The 27,553-nt window shown below is 40.4% G+C and overlaps 2 protein-coding genes across 6 annotated transcripts in view; both read right to left on the bottom strand.

Annotated features, from left to right (window-relative positions):
• The window catches only part of LOC102294705 (CREB3 regulatory factor), a 36,142-nt gene extending 27,183 nt beyond the window's left edge, over nt 1-8,959 (bottom strand). Inside the window, exons 1-2 of one of the 5 annotated variants that reach the window (XM_005939950.3) lie at nt 8,827-8,959; nt 8,111-8,328 (exon numbers count right to left, since the gene is read on the bottom strand). The gene's annotated coding sequence lies outside the window, so the exon portion shown is untranslated. The other 4 variants (XM_005939951.3, XM_005939952.3, XM_042227580.1 and 1 more) reach the window with 4 other exon arrangements.
• Nucleotides 8,960-14,869: 5,910 nt separating this feature from the next.
• Nucleotides 14,870-27,461, bottom strand: atpv0e2 (ATPase H+ transporting V0 subunit e2). The gene is made up of 4 exons (XM_005939949.1): nt 27,242-27,461; nt 26,631-26,678; nt 20,390-20,488; nt 14,870-18,228 (listed from the first exon to the last, which is right to left on the bottom strand). Exons 1-3 carry the CDS (start codon nt 27,343-27,345, stop codon nt 20,395-20,397), a joined length of 246 nt encoding a protein of 81 aa, XP_005940011.1. The 5' UTR covers nt 27,346-27,461; the 3' UTR covers nt 14,870-18,228; nt 20,390-20,394.
• Nucleotides 27,462-27,553: the final 92 nt, after the last annotated feature.

Here is a 27,553-nt window from a genome sequence, read left to right on the forward strand (position 1 = left end):
TCTTTATTTGTCTGTTCTACAGCGGCAGCTATTGTTACTTACATTAGTTGGTTAGCTTTCTATTAATACATCCATTCATTCAACATGAAAAAAAAACATGCTGGTGCTGCAAAAATGTAGGACATATCACTTCCTGAGAAACCTCTGCTAACAACGAGTGTTTAAAACAGCAAACGCAAAAGCTTTCATGCACCAGATAAAGGTTGAATTCTGTTGTGTGACAAAGCATTCATGTGATTCACTGGCATTTGTTATTTATACTGTTATGTGCATTAAAGGAGAACTTTGATGTTCATTTGTTAAACATTACATGACCAGTGTGGGATGAGGATCAATGAGCTGGAAAGGAGAAGAGTTTGGATAGATCATCTAAAGATTAGCACTAGTTAAGTTTAAACTGTCAATAAAACACAGCTTCCATGCTTTGTATGCTATGGAATCAAAAGGCTAAAGTATGCAGGGCAGGAGGAAGTCAATATCCTCAAGGCTAAATATTAGCTCTTGTCCAGCTAAGTGAAAAATGTGCAAAGCAAGCTAGTTAAGCTTAGCTGACAAGTTGAATTGAGCTGTGTTAGCTTGTATCATGACTGCCAAGGTCATGAGCAAACAAACAAAAAAAGAAAGAAGTCAGTCCATCTCTGTCTGCTCTCTTCACTGCCCAACTGATTCACTCCTTCTTTTATTAATATAAATCTTTAAAAATAAGTTTTTGTTTTATTTTTACATTTTAAAAACATCACAAGTAACCTTACTTAAAACCCTAAATAATGTTTCAGCATTATATTATTGAAGTGGTCACATACTTTGACAAACTGCCATTTTTTCAAGTCAGATCAGGTGAAAAGTACAAAGTTGATATGCATCCAGTTCTTCCAGTTTCAGTACCTTACAGATACCGTGGCCAGCTATCTGCACACACTGCATGTAGACTGGCTATCACAAAAGAAAGTCGACATATGAAACAATAATAAATGCATTGATGACAAAACGCTCTGCAACTTTGAGTGCAATAAAAGCTTCCCAAGAGGAAGAGACAGAGAGCCTGACAGGGATAGCATCATAATCAGAGCTTTCAGTCATGCCAACTAACTTGAGAACAACCGCTCCAAACATACAGTACTGTGCAAAAGTCTTGAGCCACCCCTTATTTTTTTACATTTAGCTAGAAAAAAGGGAAATTATCAGTGCAAACACATGGAAATGCAGTAGATAAGGCAAAAACTGGAGTTTGTACAATTCTAACTAGCTTAAAGTTAATACTTGGTATGACCATGTTTATTTTTCAACACAGCCTGAAATCTTAGGCAAGGTTTCTTGTCATTCCTTTAAGTAGTCTTCAGAATTTCTCGGAGCAGGATAGTTTCCCAGCTTCCAGTAGGCAGGCTTTGCTTCCTGCCTATTGTTACGTCTCTGTCACCATGATCCCACATTCTTTCAATAACGCCTGGCTCTGAGGAGGCCAATCCAAAACTGTTGTATTCCAATGTGTTTTTTTCTATCCAGGTATTCTTTCACTGAATGGGCAGCCTATTTTCCATTGCCAATAAGATACTTTCCAGATTTCAAGGTGGCTCAAAATCTGTTTGTGTTTTCTTGTATTTATAATTCCACCAATTATGACAAGATCCCCAACGCCACTGGTTGATATGCAAGTCTCAAAACACGACAGAGCCTCCAATGTGGTTTACAGGTGGCTGCAGAGACTTACTGTTGTACCTCTCTCCTAACCACTTCTGTACATATTGATAGTGATCTGAACCAAAAATTTAAAGTTTGAAATTCACTTTATAAGACCTGTTGCCACTGATTTTCAGTCGAGTTCTTGGGTAATTTGGCATGCTTCAGTGTTTTCTCTCTGTCAAGACAACCTCCCTTCCACTGAGACTTCTGATGAGGTTTTGGTAAACATCGATGGTTTATCAGAAAGACCAGATGCATCTCTCCTGTGTCAGGTCTTTGCTGGATTTTCTCGTATTTCTTAAGGACATGACTTTCAGTTTATCTGCTGCAGATAGTTTTTACACCTGCCAGATCTTTTGTCTGGCACCAAACTGTCTGTTATGTGTAAACAGAACATTGGTTTATCCCTTGAGTCAGATGCCTTTTTATGTTTGAATGATTCACACAGGTACAAGAACTGAAAATTAGTATAAGAAAAAACAAACAAACCTGTAGCTCAAGACCTCTTTAAAAAATAAAGTGTGGCTTCTTGCAAGAAAAATATAAAGAAATGAGGGGTGAGTCAAGACTTTTAGACAGTAATGCACAAGCAAAATTATTATCGATCCTAATGCGAAATACTACAAAGTTCTAACCCTCTGCTGATAATTTCATTCACACTATGTTACATCTCCTGCTAACAACTGGCCCACCGACACTGACGGATGGTGTGTTAAACACAGAATTAAACAACTGACCTCACAAATCTGCACGTTGTCACTGATAAAAGGCGTAGCTTTTTGAGTAAAGACTGGACCGATATCTGAATACAGTATCGCAGGAATTATAAAGTCAAAAGTCAGCATTGACCTATTTGTAGCCCCATGAAGCATGTGTCGTGTACTTGTCTGTTTGAAGGGGCTTAGAATAGAAAGGGAAGAGAGGCAAGAGGTGCAGGACAGGCGGGTGGAAAATTCACAGATTTCAACCAATTCCACAGTGAACAGGAAGAAATGGTGCATTTGTCGGTGACCATTTTCAGCCACGAACAGATGCACAGATTGCACGCCAGATTAAAAAAAAGCAACAAAAAAACCCCCTCTGCAGTGTGTTAATAATATTGAAGCTACATGTCACAGTGCAACACTGTGACTCACTGATGTGTTTTAATTGTTTATGAGCAACAGTGGTGCAGACGAACACACACAGTAAATCGCTTTTCATCGGACTATCTTACTGGTCCACTGAAGAACTGCTTCTTTAGCTCCGCCTCATACGGGTAAACTTGAGCATTGACGTTGCTTTCAGCTGCTCCATTCATTAATGTTTGTGTAACCAAAACTCTGATTCTCCCTTAAAGGAGAAGGGAGGAGGCCACACTGCAGGCGCCGAATACACCCGGCTCTTTTCAGATGGCAACATGATGAAATACCGAGCAACATAACACCCACACACACACACACACACGCCGCAGGAACAATGCAGACCTACTGTTCAGTACCTGTGGAAAAGTCGAAGAAAGCAGCTCACACAGACCCTGGTTCAGTGTTTGAGAACAATGCCATAATACGTTCTCTGTGGATTGACCTCAGGCACACAAGAATGAGGAAATGAGGATTGGCTGGGCGGTTATGACACTGCCTTGGCACGCCAAATGGAAAACTGGTATTTGGCACATGAGACAAGCCAGCTACCAACATACTGTGTACACAAACACTTATCAGACACAAACAGGCCTCTGAAGCTGATAACCAACGGGTGGAATAAATATAATAATCCAGGCTTCATACAAATGAAGAAAAGATACACATTATTTATCATAAAGTTTACAGCACAAAGAGCGGGACCGTTTGAAACGCGGAGCTCTGGGAGTTTGCACTAAGGGTTAAAGCTATGTAGATTATTAAGGAAGCAGTTCACTTGTACCAACAATAAAGTTGTTTGAGTGCCAGCTTTGAATATTTCTGTACTTACCAGAGCAAAAAAAAGCTTTTGAATACGATAAATCAAAATGGCATTTAGTAGGCTACCAAGCCACTTTCCCCTCTGTTGCCGGATGCGACATTGGTGCTGATATATCCTGCAAACAGGAGCGAAGCGCACATGCAAATGTGCCCATGGCGTACTATTTACCATTTCTTTTAATCTTGTTTATATGAACACAGCGCTCCTCTAGCTATTTGCTGCCTCTACAGGGGAAATTTGCACAATGAAACAGATACACCAAACAGACTTGTATTTATATTTGTTCATACCATGGCTGATATAGGTGGCTTCATGCAATAACAGCTGAGAAATCCTTTTGTGCACATTGGTTAAATATAGGGCACAGTCCAAAGGGCTCTTTGCTCATAAACACACTCACAGAGTTCACAGCAAGGCAGCGGGGAAACAAAAAAGTCAACAGTAACCAATAACCATAGGCTTTACATTCAGCCAACGATGCATTTAGCGCTTTGTAAACAAGACTCCGCAAGCAAAGTGGATGCCTGCACAACTGTGGCTTATGTAACAACACTGGACGCACACTGACAAAGTAAATATATATGCTAACACTCACAATGCGGTAAGAAAATGGTTCATGTAGTGCAGGTGGTGCATGACGAAATTTACTTTTCCTTGTTATGGAGGCCCCCCACCAGCCATCCCCCGCCACAGAGGACCTTTCGATGCCTTCAGAACTTACAGTAATTGCAGCCATTTCTAACCCCATGTACACTTAGAGCTGACTTTTCTATTAGTCTATTACAAATGCACTGGAGCAATTATCCGGTGAACACTGTGTGGGCACAGAAAAATGCAAAATAAAACTGAACCCATATCCTTGCAACAGCTTGTTATGTAACACAGGGCAGAGTATTCAAAAGAATCTGTGTCACGCCATAATGTACCCTTCCAAAACAAATCTACAGTACATTCAAAAGCTGCAAACAGTTGCACTATTATTGATTCATCTGGCATTTGTTTTCTCAATTGTTGTGTGTGAAAATAATCATAAAAAAGGCACGTAACTTATTTACAATTTCCTACATTTCAAACTGACACATTGTTTCACCCAAGCTACAATAAAGAATGCAGATCCAGTCTATTTACTGTCATTCAAATGATGTGCTGGAAAAAGGACGTACTTCTTGCTTCAAACTAAAAAAGAAAAAGAAAACAACATTAAAATTCAAAATGAGTTCTTGGTTATTTTCAGCTGATGAACTAGGTGACCAATCCATGAATTGTTTCAGCCCCACTGTATTCCAACACGAGCAGTTTTTAAAACGGTTTGCCTGTGGTGGGGTTTTTATTTGGGTAAAGAGCATCGCCATGACACCAGAGTTACAGCTCCCCTGTTTGCAAGAATGAAAGTAAGTGTGGGGGGTGAGCTTCACTATCAGAGGGTTAATGAGGCTCTGGACAGAAATCTGAGGGCTTTCCAATTTACTCTCTCAGAAATCGTCCTTTCAATGCCATTGTCGAACGAAACTGGCTGCTGTGAAAGCGAGACTGCAGCAGAGGGAGCTCAATGAACAGTAGTGTTTTATGTATTTCGTAATGTCCAAACTGAAATAAAATGACACTTATGTCTTAGTTTTTCTCAGAAAGCATGCTAGCATCTCGCAAATGCATGTTAGAGGAGTCTGCCCTGACGATGCCTGTTTCCAAAAGATAACTAAAACAGATCAGGAGCATAGCTCAACCACAACTGATACTTTCATATGCCTATAAGAAGCAGCAGCTTATGGTGGTTGAAAGTGAATGCTACCAGGTGGTCACTGCTAATTTCTCTCCTGCAGATGGTTGACCCCCTCTGAGCCTGTTCTTCTGGAGGTCTCTTCCTGTTAAAAGGGAGCTCTTCCTTCCCAATGTCACCAAACGCTGTTCACATCTGGTTGTTGGTCCTTATTCTCTAGCATTATATGGTCTTTAGCTTACAATGGCAAGAGACTTAAGGTGACAGTTGTGGTGAATTGATACTATATAAATAAAAATGCAACTGAAATGAATGGCTTCATGCCTGGAATCAAAACAGCAGATGTTACTGTAAAGTGGCTCTTGGAGCTTTGAGGTCCCAAATACTTACAGAAAGGTGTTTTAAAAGAGAAACCTGGAAAACAGAGAGAGGAAAAAACTAAACTAAGATTACCAAAATTAAAAAAAAATAAAAAGTCAAAATTTCAGTTTTTTGCCTTCTGCCTTCTGTAGAGCTCCAGTAGTTGTGAACTATCTCACCACATGAAACTCAAAGTCCAGAGAGTGAGAGTTCTTGAGTATTCAGAAGTTCATTAATGAAACACTGCAATGGAACAACTAGACATAACTGCTTAAACTGGCCCCTAACCTAACTGAAAGTATAACAGGAAGGACTACATGTCCATGGTGTGGCAGCTGTCCTCATGACAGTCTGCAAGCAAGGATATAAGTATAGCACCTGCCTAAGGAGTGCCAGCTATTTCTCTTATGATTATTATTATTATTGAAGTTTCAAACAGTCATGTGATAATTTATGGTATTTTTTTTCCATATACTACCACACTTTCTCCATAAAAACTTGTTTTGCACTTTCAGAATTAACGTAGTATAGTGCTAGCTGGGTATAACGCACACATGTGGGAGTGGAAAGCAAGTCATTCTGACACTGGACCACGAGGCAAAATTAAAGCAGTCTGACCAGACACTGAACCTTTTTCAGCTGGAGGCCTCTTCAGAAATAATCAGGGAAAAAAAACTCCAGGCTGATGGCAAATTGCACGAATGAATGGAGGTTACGCACGAGGGAGAGAGACTGAAAGTGAGAAAAAAGTAAATTCAGAAGGAGCCCAGTGAGAGGCTGTGATAGCAGAGAGTGTGGCCGAAAACAGCGAGGAGGAGGCGGGAGAGCGGGGAGGAGAGACGATCTGGCTGTCAGTCTGTCTGGGAAGCCAATTTGCCAAATTAAAGCTCCAAAAATCTAGGCGGCGGACAAAGGTCGGTCTGCCTGGGAAAAATCTTTCGCATCTCCAGTAATAAAATTAAAACATGTTAATAACTGCAAAGAATAAAAATACAAGAACAAACACCCAAAACGACCTGGATGCGCCCCCGCCTCTCCGTGTCCTTGGAGCTCCGTTTCCCGTAACGATGGAGAGCAAAAGTGGCCCCCTTCTGCCGCCCCTCGCCTGTCTTCCCCGTCCATCCAGTGCGCGTCCGCAATATTCCCGAATAAATCTTTTAATCACTGACCCGGTCGGTGGAATCGAACTGACGGGGCACAACGGTGCTGTGTCCCCGCACAGCTGGATACAACAACAGCAGCAGCACATAAAGAGCCAGAGCACGAAGGGAAGGTGCCATGGTGGCAGCCAGCAGCGTGTCCCGCATGGCACAGCGAGCTGGAGAGCCGCGCTCCCACATCCAGCCTTTCTCTTTCACACCTCACATTCACATTTTATGCATTTTTAGTTTACTTTTTTAAAACTGCAATATAACGCAGAAATAAATATTCCTACCTAAATCAGCCACCACGCTTCGCGGAGTATCCAGCCGAGACAACAGGGATCCTTTCAGCGCACAGACAATAAAAATGGGGCGCAGCTGGCAGTGCCACCGGATGTCCAATATTAATTGTTAATACGGCCGATTTGAGAGCCTGTGGATGGGCTCCGGCGCTTTAACGGCCCCAGCTGCGGTCAGGTGGCCACTCTCTGTCCACACCGACTCGGACTTTCGTTACATTAAAGTTGAATAAATCTCAGAACAACTTTGGCTTCTGTAGGTCCACCTGCAGGTGCTGCTGCCGATTGATGGTGGCTGTTACAGGCCGAGGCAAGTTATGCCCGTCATTAAATGTAGGCTTTGTCGGCGAGCAACTGTAAAGTTTGAGCCATTACAAAGAATAAACACCGGGAGCAAAAGCTGCCTGGCCGCGCATATAGGAAACATAAACAAAACGGTATAAATGCGTTATGTAGCGTGAAATGGGGTAGTAAAAGTGTAATTTGGTACATTATAGCCTACGGTATAGAATAGTCATGTCAAGATCAGGAGCATTCATGATACTAAGTCTCATTTTGTATCGATATTATATTACTACATATATACTAATATACTAAACCACTTTCATTGGTAACTGTATTTATGTACAGTTATATATATACGCTACTGCTTACGTTATTTATACGCTACCGTGTGGAAAGCCAACCAATACTTTCAGAATTGGTATTTAGTGAACGTCTCGGTGAATGTTTTATTTAATTCAAAGATGCAAAAAGTTATCTAATATTTCTCTTGTGACGTGCGTCTGCAGCTACAGTGTGTAAATCCGTGTGAAAGTAGCCATTTTTATCACAGAAGACCGTTAAAAGCCGTCATATTTTTTTCTATATGTGCTTTAAATATTTTGTCAGTTAATTATCGGTCGTAAAACTTTACGTAAATGCTTATGTATTTGTCCAAAGGCACAAAGCTGCGAGACGGGCTTTACCTTAACGCGTGTCCTCGGATGTCCCCTCCGAGTTAATGCTCCTCCGGACCGGGGTAAAATGTCGGCCTCGGCCTCTCCAGATGATATTACTCCGCACCATCCACGGAGGGGGGAGAAGAGGCTCACGCATGGACAGCAGCAGTGACCGCTCAGCCCAGAAATCCCGTTCAAGCTACAGCCACATGCAGGAAGTTAGTTCACGGCAGTATCGAGCTGGCCTATATGGCGGATAAACGGGACAGAAGATGGTTGTAGGACTGTTAAACACCCCTTTCTCCACCACCACCACCCCGTCCTCCTCCTCCTCCTGTCTCTCCCTCCCCTTCATTGGTGCAGAAACCTAACGTTTTGGAGATGAGAGGGTGGGAAAACAGAAGCACTCATCTCTCCTCTGAAGCTAATTCCGTCGTTAATAAACTTTTACGAGCTCGTACAGTAGACCCCCCTCTGTGTTTGACTTGGTGCCGTCCGCGGGACTCACAAAATAACACTGGGGGACACTTTTGGAGCCGGCTCCGCGGGTTAGAACCACTTTTACGGGCTCAGAATGAAATATAAACACAAGCAGAGAGATAGAGGGCGTGGATCCGCGCGTGCAGTGTGCGTCCTGTTTGCTGTCACTGAGTAACAGCGCTGTTGTTGCTGTTGGCTACGCTGTGGTTAGCTACTAGGTTCAGGGTTCAGCGAGCCATACAAGTAGTGAAAAAGAGACTGACCTGATCGAAATGGGAAGTGTGTCAGCTGTAAAAAAAAAAACAAAACAAAAAAAAACAGTTGCAGTTCTCATCGGCGGGTTGGGGGGCACTTGAGTTTACGAATAATCCCGAAGAGCGAGTGTTATAGCTAAAAGATTGGGCTGCACTTCTGGGATTGCCTTTCAAAATAAAAGTCGCGCTGAAGAATAAGATATGAAACGTACGTTATTAATTTAGGGTTATATTAAAGACATACTTTTTATAATGCAACATTTTAAATAATACCTATTTGTATTAAATCAATTAAAAAAGGGGTACATACACGTTTTATAACTATTTTTCCCCTTAATATCCCTTCATATCTGTTGTGTTCAAGGATTGTATTTGTTAGGTCTATAGCTTATCTATAGCTAGGTCTAGCTGTTACCCTCTCCCATTACATACCTCGGAATAACACAAAGTGAAGTTCTTTCACACATAAAATACAATTTTAAAAGCATGCATTCTACCGTGATTCCCCTGGGGATATGTTCACTGTAACAAAATGTAAGATATGAAAAGAAATGTACAATTCTTTTTTAAAGGATATCCATACAAACCGTAAGGCCAAAAACATGATTCCTGATTTGGATAGAAAATAGAATTATTATAAGTTATATATGTTAAGTTGTTTTCTCATGACAAACAAGCCAGATACCAGGTAAAAGCTAAAAGAGTTCATTCTAACCTCAAGACATTTCATCACGAGTTTGAAAATGTATCATATGATAGCAGTGATTTTGTGTCCAGGGTCCCGTGAGATCAGACTTTTATTATGAAAGACAGACCAGCCGGTTTTGCGCTCGTTCACTTTTTATAACTTGACCCATGAGTGAAAACGGATACAGTTTGATCTACGACACGGTGTCGTCATAGGGGTGTGGTCATACGACCCGTCTTTAAGGACACCGGGAGGATTCACGCTACGAACCCACTGACCTCAGCGGGGCTCTGGGGCGACTTCAGAGCAGAACCCCGCTGGGACCACTTCACCTACATACCCCCATGTCAAACAGAGGAGCAGACGTCTTTACTGTTACTGAACAGCCATGATGCAAGTCTTTTTCTAACCCATGTAAAGCAATAAAAGTACCATATAATTCCAGTTCTTTATATTCGCATTAACAACCAGTTAAATAGAGACAGGCCAGTTTGTGAATATAGATACAACTGAGGTAGAATAATCGAACTTGACAGAACGTGTTCAGTAAACATAAGACGATAAGCTGTAACATTAATATTCATCATGGTCAATAACAACATTCATTTATTTTGTAATCAGATCAAACATTTTGCACAATAATAAAGAACGATTTCTTAACATGTAAGAAACGTATGCAGTAGATTTCTATCAAAAATATTTTCTTTGAACTACAAACAGAGGCAACAGATATTTTTAACTCTGTAAATATGTGCAAGCTAGAAACTGTGTTCCTGTGCTAATTTGATACACTTAGCAAACATTTAGTCAATTCAGCAGAAGAAGAGCATTAATAAATTTTGAAATGTTTAAAAACTAAAAGATTGTTTGATTACTGTGGATATACAACCACCACTTTCCAAAAACAAAAACAATGGTTTGTAACATGCAGATTCATGGAGCAATGGTTTGCAGGTTGTTTAAAATAATAGCTCCAAGCAGCACATGTGGTATGGAGAACTTGAATGCGTGTGACCATTAATGCTTCATGATAGGCATGTATGATGCATCTATACATGCATATACATGAACAAAATATGCTGCTGTTGAGATAACATCTTTCAACTCATCTGCAGGTCGTTGCAGTCTGCGTTTGTTTATTTTACACACGGTATTCCAGCCTCCTAGGAAACTGGGGTGCATAGAGCAGCTATTGATAAGCCAGGTTTACCGTAGAAATTCTTACTTTTGTAGTCTGCACATGATTACACATTGTATTCATTTAATAACTGCATTTAATTCAACATTATACTTACAGTCATGGTTTATTTTTTATGTCATATTGATAAATTATGTTTATATTATATCAGTTACATAGTAGTGACATAGCAAAAGCTGGCTGCTGCCTTATATTACAGAGACAGCCATACAGTTCAGGCAGCGATATTTAGGTCAGATATAGCTGCTTGTGTAAAGATAGTTAATTCTTAATGTACTCTCAGAGGAAAGTAGGTTGTCATGGTGCATGAGCGCATTACACCATATTTTATGAATATTACCGAGGATAAGCTGCGTGGTGTTTGTGATTATCTGTGTCTGCCAGTTGAAGCCCATATGTGTTGCCCTCTCAACGATAGATAGATAGATAGATAGATAGATAGATAGATAGATAGATAGATAGATAGATAGATAGATAGATAGATAGATAGATAGATAGATAGATAGATACACACTTAAAGAACAATATTAACCTTTTCAACCAAAATACCACTGGGAAGTAAAACCCACCTTATTAGTCAATCATTTACCAAAAACACGCCTGTGTTTTCAAAAGATTGTGTAGATTTAAAGGATTGTTTACTCATTAATTTATGTCCATGGTGAAATTGCAGTTCTGCCCCACCATTAATTTAATTTCAGCTGAGAAATATAAATTAATATTTTCAATTTTATATTGCAATGAAATATGAGTAATAGTCACAGCCGAGCACTGCAATCTGAACTGCCCCTCCAGGTACATTGCTACTTAGTAGTCCCTCAATAATAAGTATTAATATTTATACACATGCGAAATGAGATTTTCTTCTTTTTTCTGAACTCTGAATGTTTTTTTTCTGCTGCCACTCTGTTACACATATTCTAAGATACATTTCAAAATATTAAGGTTGTAATCCTGTTTTTTCTTAGTATTTATACATGACTGCATTCTACTTAGTATGGTTCTGTTTCAATTGATACATCTCGATGTGTCATCTATGAGTTCAAAGTTCATTTATTAAATGTTTACCTATCACCTACCTTTTTTGTTACTCTGATAAAGAGATTTTGATTTATAGACACAGTAAAATAATAACAATGTAAAAAGTATATCATTATACAGACACAATAAGGTGTAAAATTCACAATGTATGACATCAGCCTTTAGCTCACTGCTGTCTCCATGGCTCTGTATTTCAACAACAACACCAATACTGGTTTAATAATTAATATAATTTTTTTTTTGGTGATTGCATTCAACACACATTATTGTTTTGACAATGAACTACTATTTCTTCTCAAAGATTGCTATGTTTAAAGTACAGAGCCCATAACTGGGTGTGTTATTTGCTGTTGCCAGCACTGGCTATCTTGTTTCATTAGCAACGTACAGCTATGATTCAGTGTCACCCCAAGCTGGATTTGAGTTTTAGCTAGCAAAAAACAGGGTTCAGACAAAGCATAAGCTTGAGACACCTGACTTCTGGAATGTGTTTTGGTAACCAAATCTTAACACTAAATATTTATATACTTAAATAAATGAATTTATGTATTTTACTTATGTCTGCAGGGTTTTCAACCATGCCTCCGGAAAAGATGGCAATCTCCAGCTGGCTAATGCTTTAGTGCCAAAAAAACCTGCAGCTTCTTAACTGGCCACTGGTTGTTTGCTTCAAAACAAGTAAATCTCTATAGACTTCCATAAACTTTACAGCAGAAATCAAATATGTTTACAACCTAGCACAAAAAGGTTTTAGTTCTCTGCAGTCTTAATTTACCCGTTCTTGACGTCTGTCTAGGCGACAATAAAGTTATCTTAAGAGGCGTGGTTTCTTGGAGCCAGCCTTCTAGCCGGTTGCTGTGCTTCAACTTAGCTAAATAAAATGTTTGGCAGTGTTTTTATTGAATTGGTGAATTTCTTTCCTTTGTATTTTTCTATACAGCATTGGAAATTTGTGTTACTAATTAGGAGCTATTTGTGTTTGTGCCTCGAAACCAAAGTTGCTTCCATTAGCTGTTGTTTTCATTGGTGAATCCAAAATCTGAGATGGTGGTAGCCAAATTTGATAAAGGTGGCTTCAAAGTGAAGGAGGCCTCTTAACCAGATTCACAAACCACCTCCACTGGCTTCTTTTGACATGCAGCAGCTGTGGCTGTATTCACCCAGATTTCATAACCACAGGAGAGGGTTGGGAGGTTAATGGACTGGTAAATTCAAAACTTTGTCTTTTAGCTGAGCTCTCTCTTCACTACCACAGACTGGTATGTGCATTTCTGTTGACACTACACCAATCTGCTGGTCCAACTCATACTTCACCTTCTCATCACTTCTAAATGAGTTCAAGATATTTTAACTCTTTTTCCTCTGTTCTGTATCTCAGAAGGAGCAGAAGGAGGAGATTTTCAGTGGAGAACCCTGACCTCTCACCCCAGTCGTTTCATGCTTGGCTGCAGATCACTGCAGTGCATGCTGATGGGAACTCTCTGATGAAGCCAATAGAACCACATCTTCTGCAAACTGAAGAAATGCTTGACTGAGCTTCAAAAAGCAGATGCCCTCCTCAGCCTGGCTACACTTTGAGATTCTGTCCATAAACGTCAAAAACAGGATCAGAGACAAGTGGTAACTCAACATCCATTAAAAACATGGTGTACTTTATACCAAGGATGCAGACACAGCTCTCACTCTCACTCCATTCTTGTCAGCTTTCTCTGTGCCTATAAAGCACCAGTAGACTGGATGGTCAGATTCTCTTCAGAAGTTCTGCAAGGGTGAAGATCTGGGCAACTGTTTTAGAACCAGGCTGGAATCTGCATTGCTTGTCCTAAATCTGAGGTCCCACCATTAGCTGGGGCCTCCGTTCCAGCACCCTAAAAGAAATTTTGCCGGGAGCCTGAGCAGTACGATAACTGGAGCACTCTCTCAGGATCTCCTTTTTGAAAATTGCAATCACCACTCCAGTCTGCCACTCCACAGGCACAATGCCAGATTACAACCTAACATTAAAGAGGTGTGTCAACTGAAACATTCCCATAATGTCTAGAGGCTTTAGCATCTCAGGGCAAATCTCATCCGAACCTGGTGCTTCCTGTCATAGCTCTTCTCATCTACCCTGTCAGTGACTTCTGCCAGTTGAGGCCAATATGGCCCTCCTCCATCTGTTCAGGCTCCTTTTAACATTTCTCCTAAAAAGAGATTAATTGATGAGTTCTCTAGTTCAACAGCTCTTCAGTTTTCTTTGTTTGTTTTTTAGCAATGCACTTTCTTTTGATAGATTTGGGTGAGTGTCTATAAATCATGCATGCTTATCTTACTGCTCTGTTGTGACAATCTTGCATGAGGGAGTCAACCTTGTCCTTGATTACCAAGGTAACCTAAACTAGCTCAGCCCCACAGCATAGACCTCTGTCTCTTTTAGAGATAGTGGAAAATATCAACAGAGATGCTGCAAAAAGGTCAACACCAGGAAGGTTCAATGATATTTTTATTCTTAGCGCAAATACACAGCGATACAGTAGATCTACAATTCTGCTACAACTTCCCATCAGTGTTCTGGGTATTCACAGAATTTTTTTTTAAAAAGTCACCATTTAAAAATGAATCAGTCTGTGTTTCTTATCATGTACCATCAATAAGACTAAAATTCTATAAGAGAAAAAGGATAAGTTTAATTTGCAAAACATTGAGCAAAACATTCAGTACTTACTTGGCATATGATCTCACTTGAAATATGATTAAAATCACATTCCTAACAATGTGCAAATCCAAAAAAAACCTGACTGTATGGGCATGGACATGGAATTTCTTTGGTTAGTGCTAGTTTGGGATGGGACTTTTGTATCCTTTGAATGCTTGGTTAGATTATGACGTGGCAAATTTAGAAGCTGGGGCATCACTTTGGGCTCTTTGTATTTAGGAATCATTCGTGAACAGTTTTGCATGGGGGTGTGGCTTAGTGTGCAACAAAGTGTAGTCAGTTTAACGATTTCTTTAACTTTGCCTGTCAGTGTTTGTATGTTTGACCAGCCAGGTCATGCCTGTATATTCTCGGTGTGTCTGCAAATGTTTCTCCCACAACTGAAAGCCAACGCTCAGATGGAACATAAATAACTTGAAGAGTGCGATTGTATCCTATGAGACATAGTTCTTTATTAAGTATTTCACATATAGTGCCACTCACATACAAGCATTTACTTCACAGTAATACAAGGTTACATACAGGGTCTCAAATCCATAAACAATCCGATTTGTGATTTATTGAATGTTTGTTACCATGGTGACTCTTAACACACTTAAAAAAAATCTATCCTCGTCTATGCTGCCAGGAACATTTAACAAATGAACAGTAGCCAGTTATCAAAAATGAAAAGGAAAAAAAGTCACGAGAAAAAGAAATGAAATTGAAAATTTGAATGTTTTTTTTGAGCATTCATACTCTGCACATTTTACACGGGTTATCTGACGTCCCAGCGGTTCCCTCCTTTAGGTCGATTAGCTTGGATATGGGAGAATAATGACATTTGGTGTCCAGTGACGGACTGACTCTGCAAGCAAACTGTGGTTTGTTTTATGATGAGTGGGATTGATACTGTAATGTAATGGCTTTGTTTCCTATGGTAATTCTAACCAAAGGAAACAAACCCAAAACAAAACTGTACGGTCAGAACGTCTAACAGAATTCAGATGTCAGGACAAAACCAGAGACATTTTCAGCTTTTCTTCACATGCAGTCAACTGGCACAAAGACAAAACAGTGCCAAAGTTACAAGACATGGTTGTTTTGACAAAAGACTGCATATAAAAGATGGAGGCGGTTTAGGTCTGAAAGTAAAGCCAGTGTAGAAATGCCTTGAACCTGCATTCTTTCATCTTGTAAGTTTATGGTGTCAATTAGTAGTTTCAAGCTTTTAAAAAAAATACAGCATGTTCACCTTGCAAATTATAGTCCAATTTAGAGTAAAATAGATGAAAAGGCTGAGTAAGCTGCACAGCATGGACACCTTTTCACTGGCTAGGTGTTATTTTTTTGATTATTTAAACAGAAGTGTATGGGCTCAGTCACTCATCTCGGGTCACACGAATAAAAAATGTGTTTATTCAGTAATGTGGTGAATCGTGTTTTAAAATGGAAAGAATATCACTGGCTAACGATTTTATGCCATCCGTTTGTTTTGCAACCAGGACATCTGGAGGCATCAAATTGGGACTTGAAAAACCACTGGGTGATGTCACACATGCTGCTGACAGTTGAAATGCTCCGTTTGAGGCTTGTACACTGGTCTTCACATCCATGTGGGTGATGTTATGGTGGTTTCATCTATGTTTTATATATATATTCCAGTCTATGGTTTACCAACACTAACAGACTACTTTGACCCTTAACTTGTGACCCTAACGAACACCTTCTTGAGGAGTTTCTAGTCTCAGTTTGAAAATTTGAAGTATTATTTAAAATGGTAAATGGTAAATGGCCTGCATTTGTATAGCGCTTTTATAGTCCCTAAGGACCCCAAAGCGCTTCACACTACATTCAGTCATTCACCCATTCACACACACATTCACACACTGGCGATGGCAAGCTATATTTAATACAACATGGTGTTCACTTTTTGTAAATACAGTCCTTTGTAAAGAAAAAAAGCCACTAAAGAAAAATATGAGGCCGCAGTTTTCCTCGGTTTCTCAGTCAGTTCTGCCCGTGCTCATCACGTCCAGTTTCAAAAAACAAAAACGATGAGCTGCTTCAAAAGCAGGTGTTCACGAACCAATGCGCGCCGCCGCCGTGGGCACGCCCGTCTTTTACGTGCAGTTAAAAGTCACCAAAACGTTGTCGAATAAGCGAGCTACTTGGGAGTCCATGTGATGTTTGTTTACACACTCTGGTTTACTTGCAGAGAAACTAAATACCAACTACAACAAACTTTACTGGTGAGCAAAGGCTACTTTGAGAGTGTAATCAAGTGTAATTGCACTCCAGTGACACGGGGCTCTGCATGTGTAAACTGCTGTAATGCACACATTGTTACACATCCGATTTTAGACTCACACCACCACCACCACAACTACAGAAAAAGGCAAGGGAGGGGGGGGGAGGGGGGGGGAAAGACAGAACACAATTTGGTCTTTCTAAAAAGTAGCTGTATTTTGATTTGGATTCTTTTTGGCTGAAGCAAAGCGGTTTCAGAGAAGAGGACAGGGAGGGCGAGTTCCAGGGAGGAGGGAAGGACGGGCGCTCAAGGTTTGGAGAGGGGAGGTGTAATTGTGGCAGTGGCTGGTAAGGTGCAATGAACTAATTTTGGGGGGTGTTTTATTGTGTACATGCTTTTTTTCTGTGTGCAATTATAAGGGCAGGGACTGCAGATGAAATAAGATAAATAACCAATAACTGCAATGATAAGACTTCTTATATTAAAATAAATTCAGAGCACTTGTCATTATTTCCCCAAACAAGAATTAGTGATGCATGCACGGGCATTGTTCGCCTTTGAATTAGAAAAAAACTCATATTCAGCCTATCAGAGGTTACAATGCTGCAGGTTTCTTCACATCTTATTTTAATAACGCACTTTTTCATCGCTTTGTTTTCTAAAAGCTCCCGAGAGTCTGAGTTTATTTGCTAAAGTTAAAATGAGGAATGCAGTGAAAGCGTTGTTTGAAGGTACATTTTAAAAATAGCAGATGTTAACACCCAATCTATCTGCAGCTTTGCTCCAAAAACACGTCCCTACAGTACAACCTACAGTACATCTGTACACAGGCAGGCGAGAATTGGGCAGGATTTCATCAAAAGGGGTCAAGTGAAGAGGGGCTGAATTGGGCGATGAGATCACCATGGCAACGAGGACCTCCGTGGTGCGGAGCACGAGGGAATGTGGGAGGGAGTTTCACGCTGAAGTGCCCCCAAAGTGGAAGGAATCGCTCTCTGCTTATTTTTTTTTACGTGCTTTCAGGAGATTCTCGTGGCCGCGGTCCAAGCGCCCACATTAATGAACTCTTCACACGCTCGCACACGCGCTCACACTCACACCCCATTACATCACGGGTAACAACACTTATATAACAGGACCTCGCGGACACTGAGGTGATTACACCAGGCTTACATCAGTGTCAGCAAGCCAAAATAAATACACACAGAAATCCATGTTCCTCGCTGACGATGGCAGCAACACAAAAAGAAAATATGTACACGGAAACTAAACTAAAGGATTGCACATTTCAAGTGGGGGGGTTGGGGGGGGTGGGGGGTGGTTACGCTTCACTTTCCTCATCTTGGTTTGTTCTGTAGTCACAGGATGAATTCAGCTTTTTTTTTTTTTTAAAAAAACTCTTATTATTCTTAAGATTCCTCAAGGTTACAAAAAACAAGGTGGCAAAACAAAATGAATCCACCCATTCTGCAGGCTGCTCGGGTATTTGAGGACATGCTGAAACTAAAGGCGAGCAAACCAGAGGACAGGAAAGATGAGAGGCATCACATCGAACAGCCCTGCAACAGAAAGGAAAGCAAACATTTCAGCACAATCACAAATATGTCATCTTAAGGCGTGAATCGAACCAGCGTGTTTGTTGTAGCCAACAATACCCCCACCCCGAACAGCCTCTTTCAAATATTGTCAGCGCTGCGTGACCAAAAGCATCTGGGGACTCGTGTGGCAAACATGTCCTCTGAAAATTCATAAAAGTGCCCTTATTTTCTATTTCACCCGGCTCACATTTCCGTGGAGTTGATAAATATTCACGCCTGAATGCCACCTCTGTCCCCAGGGGCTGTTTAGTAGTGAGCTTTTTTCCTCTTCTTCCCCCCACTGTGCTCTAAATTTGAAAAACTGAGCTTTTTTTCCCTCTTTTCTTTTTTTAATTTACGAAGAACAAATGAAGGCGCAGGAACTGATGGTACTGAGTGGCAGAAAAGGAAATACAGAAAAACGAAACAGCTCTCAGGTTTCTTCTCAATAATTTGTTTGCCTATGGCAACGGCTTGGTTTTTTTCTTTGAAACATAAAATGATTCCGCACAGCTATGAAATAACCATTCATTTAAACTCTTAAAAGGTCCACATATACGACACATGCACATGGTGATATGTAGCAAAAGGTCTCTACATAAAAACCTGTGTATTTCTTACCCCGTAATTCATCCAATTCATTGATTTGATTACACTTAAAGTCTTTTTTCCACAGTAAACATTTATGAACAGCCACTGTTTTTACTCAGTAATGGTCATTTTATGACAAATAAATAAATAAAAAAATCAGCAGTGAGCTTTTGTTTTGAAGGGTGATGTTCAGTGTGTGGGTGTACTTAAAAAGATCTGTGATTCTGCAGCGACTGTACAGACTGTATTTAATTTTTACCAGGGATGGGCATTTCAAGCATAATTACAGTCGCTTATCATATCCGAGCAGTCCTCAACTGCCACCTTCTGGTAACAGCAGGACATTACATACAACCATTACATACAACCCTAACCCCAAAAAATTATGAGGAAAAGAAACAGTTATATAAACAATTTGAGATTTTACATAAATAAAAGTGACCTATTAAGCTCATTTCCAGTTCCACACTTTTATTCCTGGACTGTACTACACCCAGCATGCATGTTTGTGCACCACCGTGCTGCCTTTGGATAACGCATGGAATCATCTAGACTAGCTTTGCATGATTATGCTCAAAATAATCCTTATATATCTTATACTAGGCTGTGGGGGCAGCCTCTTAAAAAAGCCACCTTAAGTAGTCTTTAGACTGAACGTCTGTCTGGCAGAGATTACTATTATTATGTTAAATGGTCAGATATTCTAATAAGATGCTCTGTTTTATGTACAGGTAATCTCATTATAAATAACTAAATAAATGTATTTTTTAAGTAGTTATTTGTAGCTGTTTATAGTGGAGACAGGAAAATGGTGCTAATGCCAATTTCTTGTGTTGGACTGACATTCAGTGAGCCAGTTACCCACTTTGCTTAGATTCTGTCATCATATCATGGACATGTCACCTGAAATCTACTTAACAGATTTTATAATTAAGTTTAATTTCAACTACTGAGCCATTTAACGGTAACAATGATCAATTCAGTGGACAACTAATTTAGAATTCATCCAATGTGCACAATTTTCAACAGGCTTGCGCTTACCTATACTCTTTTAGACCGGTCTGTTGTCCACCTCGTATCAGATCGTACCTTAAGGTCCAAATTAGTCACCTCAGCTGCACAAGAATCCGGGTCAGTGGCACCAAGTATTAAATCCCGGTTCTTTTGTATTCTTTATGGCCAAAAAGACACAGCTCAGAAGTGGTCCTTTTACTTTAAAAATGATCTTTATTTTACATATCCGGGATATGGAGACCTGAACACAAAACACACAACCCAAGGTCTGAAGCACAAACGGAAGCCTAAGTATTTATATACTTGTTCTCCACGTCACACCGCACTTTAAGTTTCGATCCAACAGCCTAGTTGGTTTCACTTTCTAGCTGCAAAAGCACGTTCTGCAAAAGCATGTAATTTCCTGTCAGCACTTTTGGCACAGAGTGTACTCAGAGTTGGGCCTTTCTTATAAAGCAATATAATCAGCATATAAACATTTAAGATGATAAATTTAAACCTCAGCATCGCCTCTGAGGTCCTGCTCAGCCAAACTTACCCTGTTTACTCCCAGAAGTAGCGCAGGTACCATATAGTTTCATTCTTGAGCTGAGGACCAAACAGAGGGTTGGTCTGGGCCAGAATGGCTATCAACCAACTAGAAAGAGAAAGTGAGAGAGAGCAGATAAATGACAAAGCACCATCAGTGTGGTGAAAGAACATGGGTGCATTTATCATGGTTGTAACCAGGTCACGGTACCATTCGATCGTATGAGCTGGAAAAAAAAATCTGATTCCAATTGAAGCAACTTTAAAAAAAAAATGATTCTGTTTAGGGCTGTTCGATATGACGATATATATCGGATGGCGATATAAAAACGCTATCGTTTGTTTCGTGGTGTCGCAAAATAAACTGTTTACGGCAATATTTTTTCATCGTTTTGATGGTCACTGTAGTGGCTATATTCATTTCTTAAAGTTCTCTCTTTCTCTTATATTTAATATAACCACACTACAGACGGACAAGCACCTGTTTTTATGCGTTGTCGTTAGCAACAACGACGGTAAAACCTTCGCATGTCCGCTTGTTTATTTTCCACATAAACCTTTCACAATAAAGCTCAAGATCCTGTTGAGACTTCAAAATAAACTGATTCACATGAAGGATTATGCCGAGTATTTACGGATGAGAAACAAGAAAGAGTCGTCAGGTGCTAAAAAATAAACCTTAGACTCAAACGTTAGAACAGGCTTTTCCCCGCAGCACGCCGTGTAATACTCACAAAGAAAATGGCGGCCTTTACAACTTATGTCTAAAAATGCATCGTTTTATGCATCTGTTAAAACACTCGTTTCCAGGTACACGACGCCCAGCTGGAAACACTTCACGCGAGTCGAGCTGCCCGAGATTCACAGAATTTACAGAAAATGTTAAATTTTTGTGATTTATATCTTTATCGGACGATAGAATTCTCATATCGGGATATGAGATTTTGGTCATATCGCACAGCCCTAATTCTGTTATAAAATGTTATCAGTTATTTATGCCAATCATTACTAACAAGAAAAACAAGGAATTCAATACCATCATAATTTCTATCTTTTTAAAGTACAAAACTGACATGAGAGAGAGGAGTGCGACCTTCATCCCTCTTTACTGGACTTTAAGTCAGACGCTCTTCTGGGAACTTATTATAGAGTCAATTTAGAAAAAGTGATTAATAGCAGATTAAGATTCAGGCACAGCAACTTAAGCAGGACGCTTATTTGTAAAGGTGAAGAAAAAGGAGTGGTGAGGGTCTAAGAATCAGTCTCTCTGAGTGGTCTCGACTGAGACGACAAAATTACTTTTTATCTTTATGAAAGCAAAAGGACACTTCAGAAGATGTGGACAAAGAATCGAGGCAACGACTGACTGTTAAAAGAAGGATGTAGAACTGCCCCACATAATAATAGTAATAATGAAAAACAGAAGAAAGATGAAATTCCAATCTGGCTCCTCTAAATGTCAATGTGTTAGAAACCCTCCAACACAGTTTGCATCAGTGTCAGCTTACACAAACACTTTCTGTTGCTATCTCAGGGCTTCAGTAAAAATACCAAAAATAAGAAAAAGAAAACAGATTGGCTGTAGTGTTCTATTTGTAGCCAGTATCTACTGCTGAAGTTCTGCCAGAGGCAGAAAACTGGGTCATAAATTAGCCGAAGCCAACTGTAGACACTTGTAGAAAGCAGTCTGTAGCCTGAGCGAAGGAAGAGTTTATCCAATGCAGAGAAACATGAAATGGAAAAGAAGGTCTCCTCGTTTGTTCACAGCACTTTTAATAAACTGGTTAAAACCTTTTCTGCTTTTATTTTTCTTCCTGTAAGCCAATCTGTGCATGTTTTTAAACGCTCTTCGTAAATAAGCTTGTTATTATTTTTGGGAAAAGAACAGCAGACACTCACGACACACAGCGAGATTTGTGGAACAGATCTGTACGGCTGATCCAGGTACATCATTTCCAGGCTAAAACTGTGCAAACAGTGTATGTTTACAGTACGAATGCTGTTGTTGGTGGAGGTTTATCCTGAGGGTGCCCAGCTCCCTCTAGTGGTAGAATGATAATCTTATTTATGCACATCCCACCTCTTCTTGCATCCCCATTTTTTAATCCCCCTTAAAACGGCGACTGCTTTCAAACTGAACATTTCTGATGATAGACCAGAGGACCAGAGCCCTCCTACACATTTGCAGGTCCCCCAAAGAGCCATAGCCAAATGAGCGCAGGGTACTGGTGTTCACTGAAAATGAATGCTGATTGCCATGTCACTTTGCGTATATGCCAAACTGCTGTTTGTTTTATAAAGCATTTCAGTCGGGACCACTATGCTGAGAAGAATATTGTTACTGTTGTGGTCGTTTTCATCTGCTGTAATTTACTTTAGCTGCGCAGCTCTCCTCTGGGACCTCTTTTGACCATTCCATGTGATTACACACAAAGCTGGAGGCAGTGATAGAAGAAGCAGGACTTAACCGCAGTACAGAGCAGATATCAGAGACAACAAACACATTGATGAAATATGAATGCAAATATTAAAACACACAGACTGCAGACAAACACAAACTATGAATTCTTTTTATTTCATGCTGAGGTGGATGAAGATGTTTTGATTACGAGCTGCCATCAACATAATCTGCTGAATTTTCCACACTGATTCATTGGGGAGGCTGCGGGTTGCAAAGCAGTTTGCAGCTGTGCACCAACTGTAGGCTACATGAGCTTAAACAGCAAACCCTTTATGAGATTTATCAAGGATAACAACTGAGCCATTACTGATACTTCCTGCCACTGAGATCTTTCAGTCTTTGTTACCTGTCTGGGTTCATTCCTGTGTTTCAGTAGTCTTATTAGTATGCTGGTATTTTAAATGTAGATATGGACAAATTACAGACACATAAGGCCAAATGAAAGATTTGAGTCAGCCCCACTAGGTGCATACACATATATATGCATCTACAACACTGGGACACTTTAGAGTTCATATCTTTTTCAGTTTGACCTTCGTTGTGCTATCAGACGAGAACAAGCCTGGTTAGTTTTCTCATCTTTCGGATTCCTGTCTCAACCAAACCCCAATTTGTGCTCTCTCTCGCTCTCTTATTGCACTTGGGAAAAACAAAAATAAAATAAAACTCGTGTCAGCAGGAATCAGCTGGCTGATGGCGTTGCTGTGACTCAGCTCGTCAGGTGGCAGATGTTTTACAGGGTTTGTTATCAGTGTGTAACTTCTAGGGCCTCCGGCACACACGGGATGTTGTTAATCCAATGCAGAAGTATCCTCCTTGTAAAATGTAAAACAGATGTCCCATTGGGCATAATTAATGCTTTTGAGAGAAAGAAAGGCAGAGAGCATCCATTTTCCTTGATTTCCCTCGCCTCCCATGAAAGCAGCATGGAGCTGTTAGCTGATAGAAATAACGAGTTAAAAGTTGGATTTTAGTTGATTCAGTTGAGTAAAAGTGTAAAAGTCTGTTGTGTTTTTATTGGTGAGAGTTGATCCACAAGGTTTACAAAGCGTCTTATTTTCCTGGACATCAAACAGCACGTCTATCCTTACTGCACAAGGCGACCACTTCCAAACTTGGCTCGCCTTTCTACACAACTTAACTGGTTCTATCTGGGTCTCATCTCCATTTTCACCTTGTTTATTGAAAAAAGTGTCAATACATTTCATCACAGTTTTTGTCCTCATGCATTATCATCTTGTTTTTGTAGAAGAAAACTATGACGAACATTATTGCTTAATTAACAACCTATTCATCACTGTTGCTTTTTAAAACGTAGCTGTAGATCTTCTCGCTTCATGTGTATCAGCACGCACGAGTTTCCACCACATGACCTGCTGCAGGTTATGACTACAGTGACTCTCCAGCACAGAGCAGATTTTAAAGAGTAGAGCAAGAGTTACGTGTGCAGCTGCAGTCCCAGATGTTGGAGTGTGGGTGACTGTGGGAGTGAGATCGTCAGTGGGGAAGCAGCTGAATGACACTGAGGACTGGCTCAATATCAGCCTGGCAAGAGTTCAACGGGCACACAAACAACACACAGGAAGGGCCAGACCTCAATGGTAAGCAGTGACTGAACTTTCAAAATAAGAGCAAGGGGACTGCCTGCTAGTGTTGTTCTGTCAGATAAATTGTAAAAAAAAAAAAAAAAAAATCCTAACGTGAGTCACCAAATATATTTCCACAGCAGTCAACATTCCTGGGCAGGTCACTGAACTGGTCTGTGTGTGAGGAAACACTGATGTTTATTTTCATACTTCATATGTTGGTCACTAAAATGCTACAGCCACAAAAAACATTTTATTTACAGTAAAAAAAATAAAAAAATAAATAACATGGTTTCATATTCTTATGAAACCAATGGTAACTTATGTCATGTATTTGGCACAAATTTACCCTTGGAGATAGAGCCAGGTAAAAAGACCCTGTCCCCTCTGTGCCTCTAAAAATTCTCAATTTGCTAGTAAGCCTGTGGCAAATACAAATCAAATCAAAATGTATTTATATAGCACATATTAAAACAACAGTGTTGACCATAGTGCTTCACAGTCAGTAAAAACATGAGACAATTAAAACAAACAATGAAACAGGACAACAAACAATAGGTAACAACACAACAAGCTAAAACAGCCAACTAGTTAGAATCAAAGGCCGAAGTAAAAAGATACGTTTTAAGACGTGATTTAAAAGACTGGATAGACTCTGCAGTACGAATATGAACAGGGAGGTTATTCCAGAGTCTGGGTGCCACGGTTGCAAAGACCCGGTCACCTCTCGACTTCATTCGAAACCTAGGTTGTGCTAGGAGCCTGTGATTGGATGATCTAAGTGCTCTGTTGGGATTGTATAAGAGGAGTAGTTCAGAGAGATAGGTGGGCGCTAAATTATTCAGAATTTTAAAAGTGAACAAAAGAATTTTAAAATCTATGCGATATTTAACAGGGAGCCAATGTAGTTTGGCTAAAATTGGAGTTATGTGTTCATGGATTCTCGTACCTGTTAAAAGACGCGCAGCTGCATTTTGAATTAACTGAAGCCGGTAAAGAGAAGAGTGTTGGAGGCCCGAGTAGAAGGAGTTACAGTAGTCCAATCTGGATGTGATAAATGTGTGGACAAGCTTTTCAAGGTCCTTTAAAGGAAGGAATGGCTTTGCTTTAGATATGTGACGCAACTGGCAAAAGCTGTTTTTTACCACAGTGGACACCTGTTTCTCAAGTTTAAAAGAGCCATCCAGGAACACTCCGAGGTTCCTTACAGTGAGCAAGAGATGGCTAGCGAGAGGGCCTAGGGCATCAGCTAACTGGTCTAGCGGAGTGTGACTACCAAAGACTATGATTTCGGTCTTATTCTCGTTCAATGTAAGAAAATTATGTGATAACCAAATTTTAGCTTCATGCAAACAGTTGAACATCAGACTCTTTATTAGTTACACCTCACTAACAATCTCTATCTTTCACTCTCCAAATCTCAAAGGTGCTCTATTGGATTAATATCTGGTGACTGTGGAGGCCATTGGAGTTCAGTCAACTCACTGCCATGTTCAAGAGTTTGAGACGATTTGAGCTCCAGCGTGTAGCAGAAGCCATTTCCCCAAATCATTACACGACAGCTAACTTGAACTGGGGACACAAGGCATGGTGGATCCATGCTTTCATGTTCCTTATGCCAAATTCTGACCAGACCAACCAAAGGCTGCAACAGAATCTAAGACTCATTAGACCAGACATTGTTTTTACAGTCTTCCTTTGAAAATGTTTTGTGAGTTTGTGCTAAATAAAAGAGCAGGAGTGGTAACGGTGTGGTCTTCCGCTGCTGTAATCCATCGGCTTGAAGCTTCAAAGTGTTGCATGCTAAGAGATGCTTCTGCACACCTCAGTTGTAACAAGTGGTTATTTGAGTTACTGTCGCCTTCCTATCAGCTCAAAGCAGTCTGGCCATTCTCCTCTCATCTCTGGCATCAACAAGGCATTTTAGCCCAGGTTACTGCAGCTCACTGGATCACCATTGCTTGGCACCAACAGCCATTCCCCATTCAAAGTCATATTTCAATCACCTTTCTTATCTATTCTAATGATCAGTTTGAGCTTCAGCAAGGAGTCTACATACCTAAATTCTTTAAGTCGCTCGAATGTGATTGGATGATTAGATCCCTGCATTAATGAGCCCTTGAGCAGGTGTACTTAACAAAGTGGCCAACATGCAAAATGACAACAGCTACATACCAAAGAAGAGTAAGCAAGTAGGTACTTACAACAAGTAGCAACAGATCGCTGTAAGGATCAGACTGGTGACAATCACACTGTCAGAGAGAGCAGAGGAGTCAGAGTCACACGTGCCCACTTTTACTATTATAACATTCATAAGCAAACATTATTAAAATTAGATCCCGAGTCACATACTGAGCAATACTGGACATTAATGCACAAACGATAGAAATATTGTAATCACACAGTTTTTCAAGGAGACTGGCCCTGACTCCACGACTTACAATCTTCCCCGTACTCTGCTTTTCACAAATAAAACCATCAGAATGACTTTTGTCCAAACGAGCCCACATTATCCCTGCCGACTCGACCTTTGAAATTACTGGTAGTGTGTGTGTGTGTGTGTGTGTGTGTGTGTTTGGATGGAGGGATAGCTGAATGACTGTTTCGTGGATGACGCTGGGCCTCCATCACCAGAAGAGGATCAGGAGCACGCTCGCGCGCGTCGCATATATCTAAAGATTCTTTCCGACCGACACAGCGAAAACACTAACAGCAAGGAAAATACAATTATAGTTACAAAGTATAATAATAACACTGTCAAATGAAAGGGAACGCAAAATGATGTCGTTAATTGTATCCAATTAAAAGCACCTACCCCCGATTGGGTCCTTTGGGCACTAAAAACGGAGCTACGACCCCCACCAACGCCCATAACGTGGTGAAGCAGATCATCGGCAGGGCGAGAGAATGATAGACCATGGCTTCAGTCCGCAGGACCCCGCAGATGTACAAAAAAAATCTCTGCTTGTCCTTTTGAAGATAAAGATGCTTCAATGGCCGCTGAGCCAGTCTGTCGCTTCTGTTAGGGACCCGCCCAAATCAGTCGCTGCTGTCGATGATTGGTTGAAAGCTCTGCTAAAGCGACGTTTTATTGGTTCAGCCTGCTGTCTTTCAGCATTACAGAACG

This window comes from Haplochromis burtoni, unplaced genomic scaffold (assembly GCF_018398535.1).
Source record: "Haplochromis burtoni strain Fernald_Lab_line unplaced genomic scaffold, NCSU_Asbu1 Contig_269, whole genome shotgun sequence".
Lineage (NCBI taxonomy): Eukaryota > Metazoa > Chordata > Actinopteri > Cichliformes > Cichlidae > Haplochromis > Haplochromis burtoni.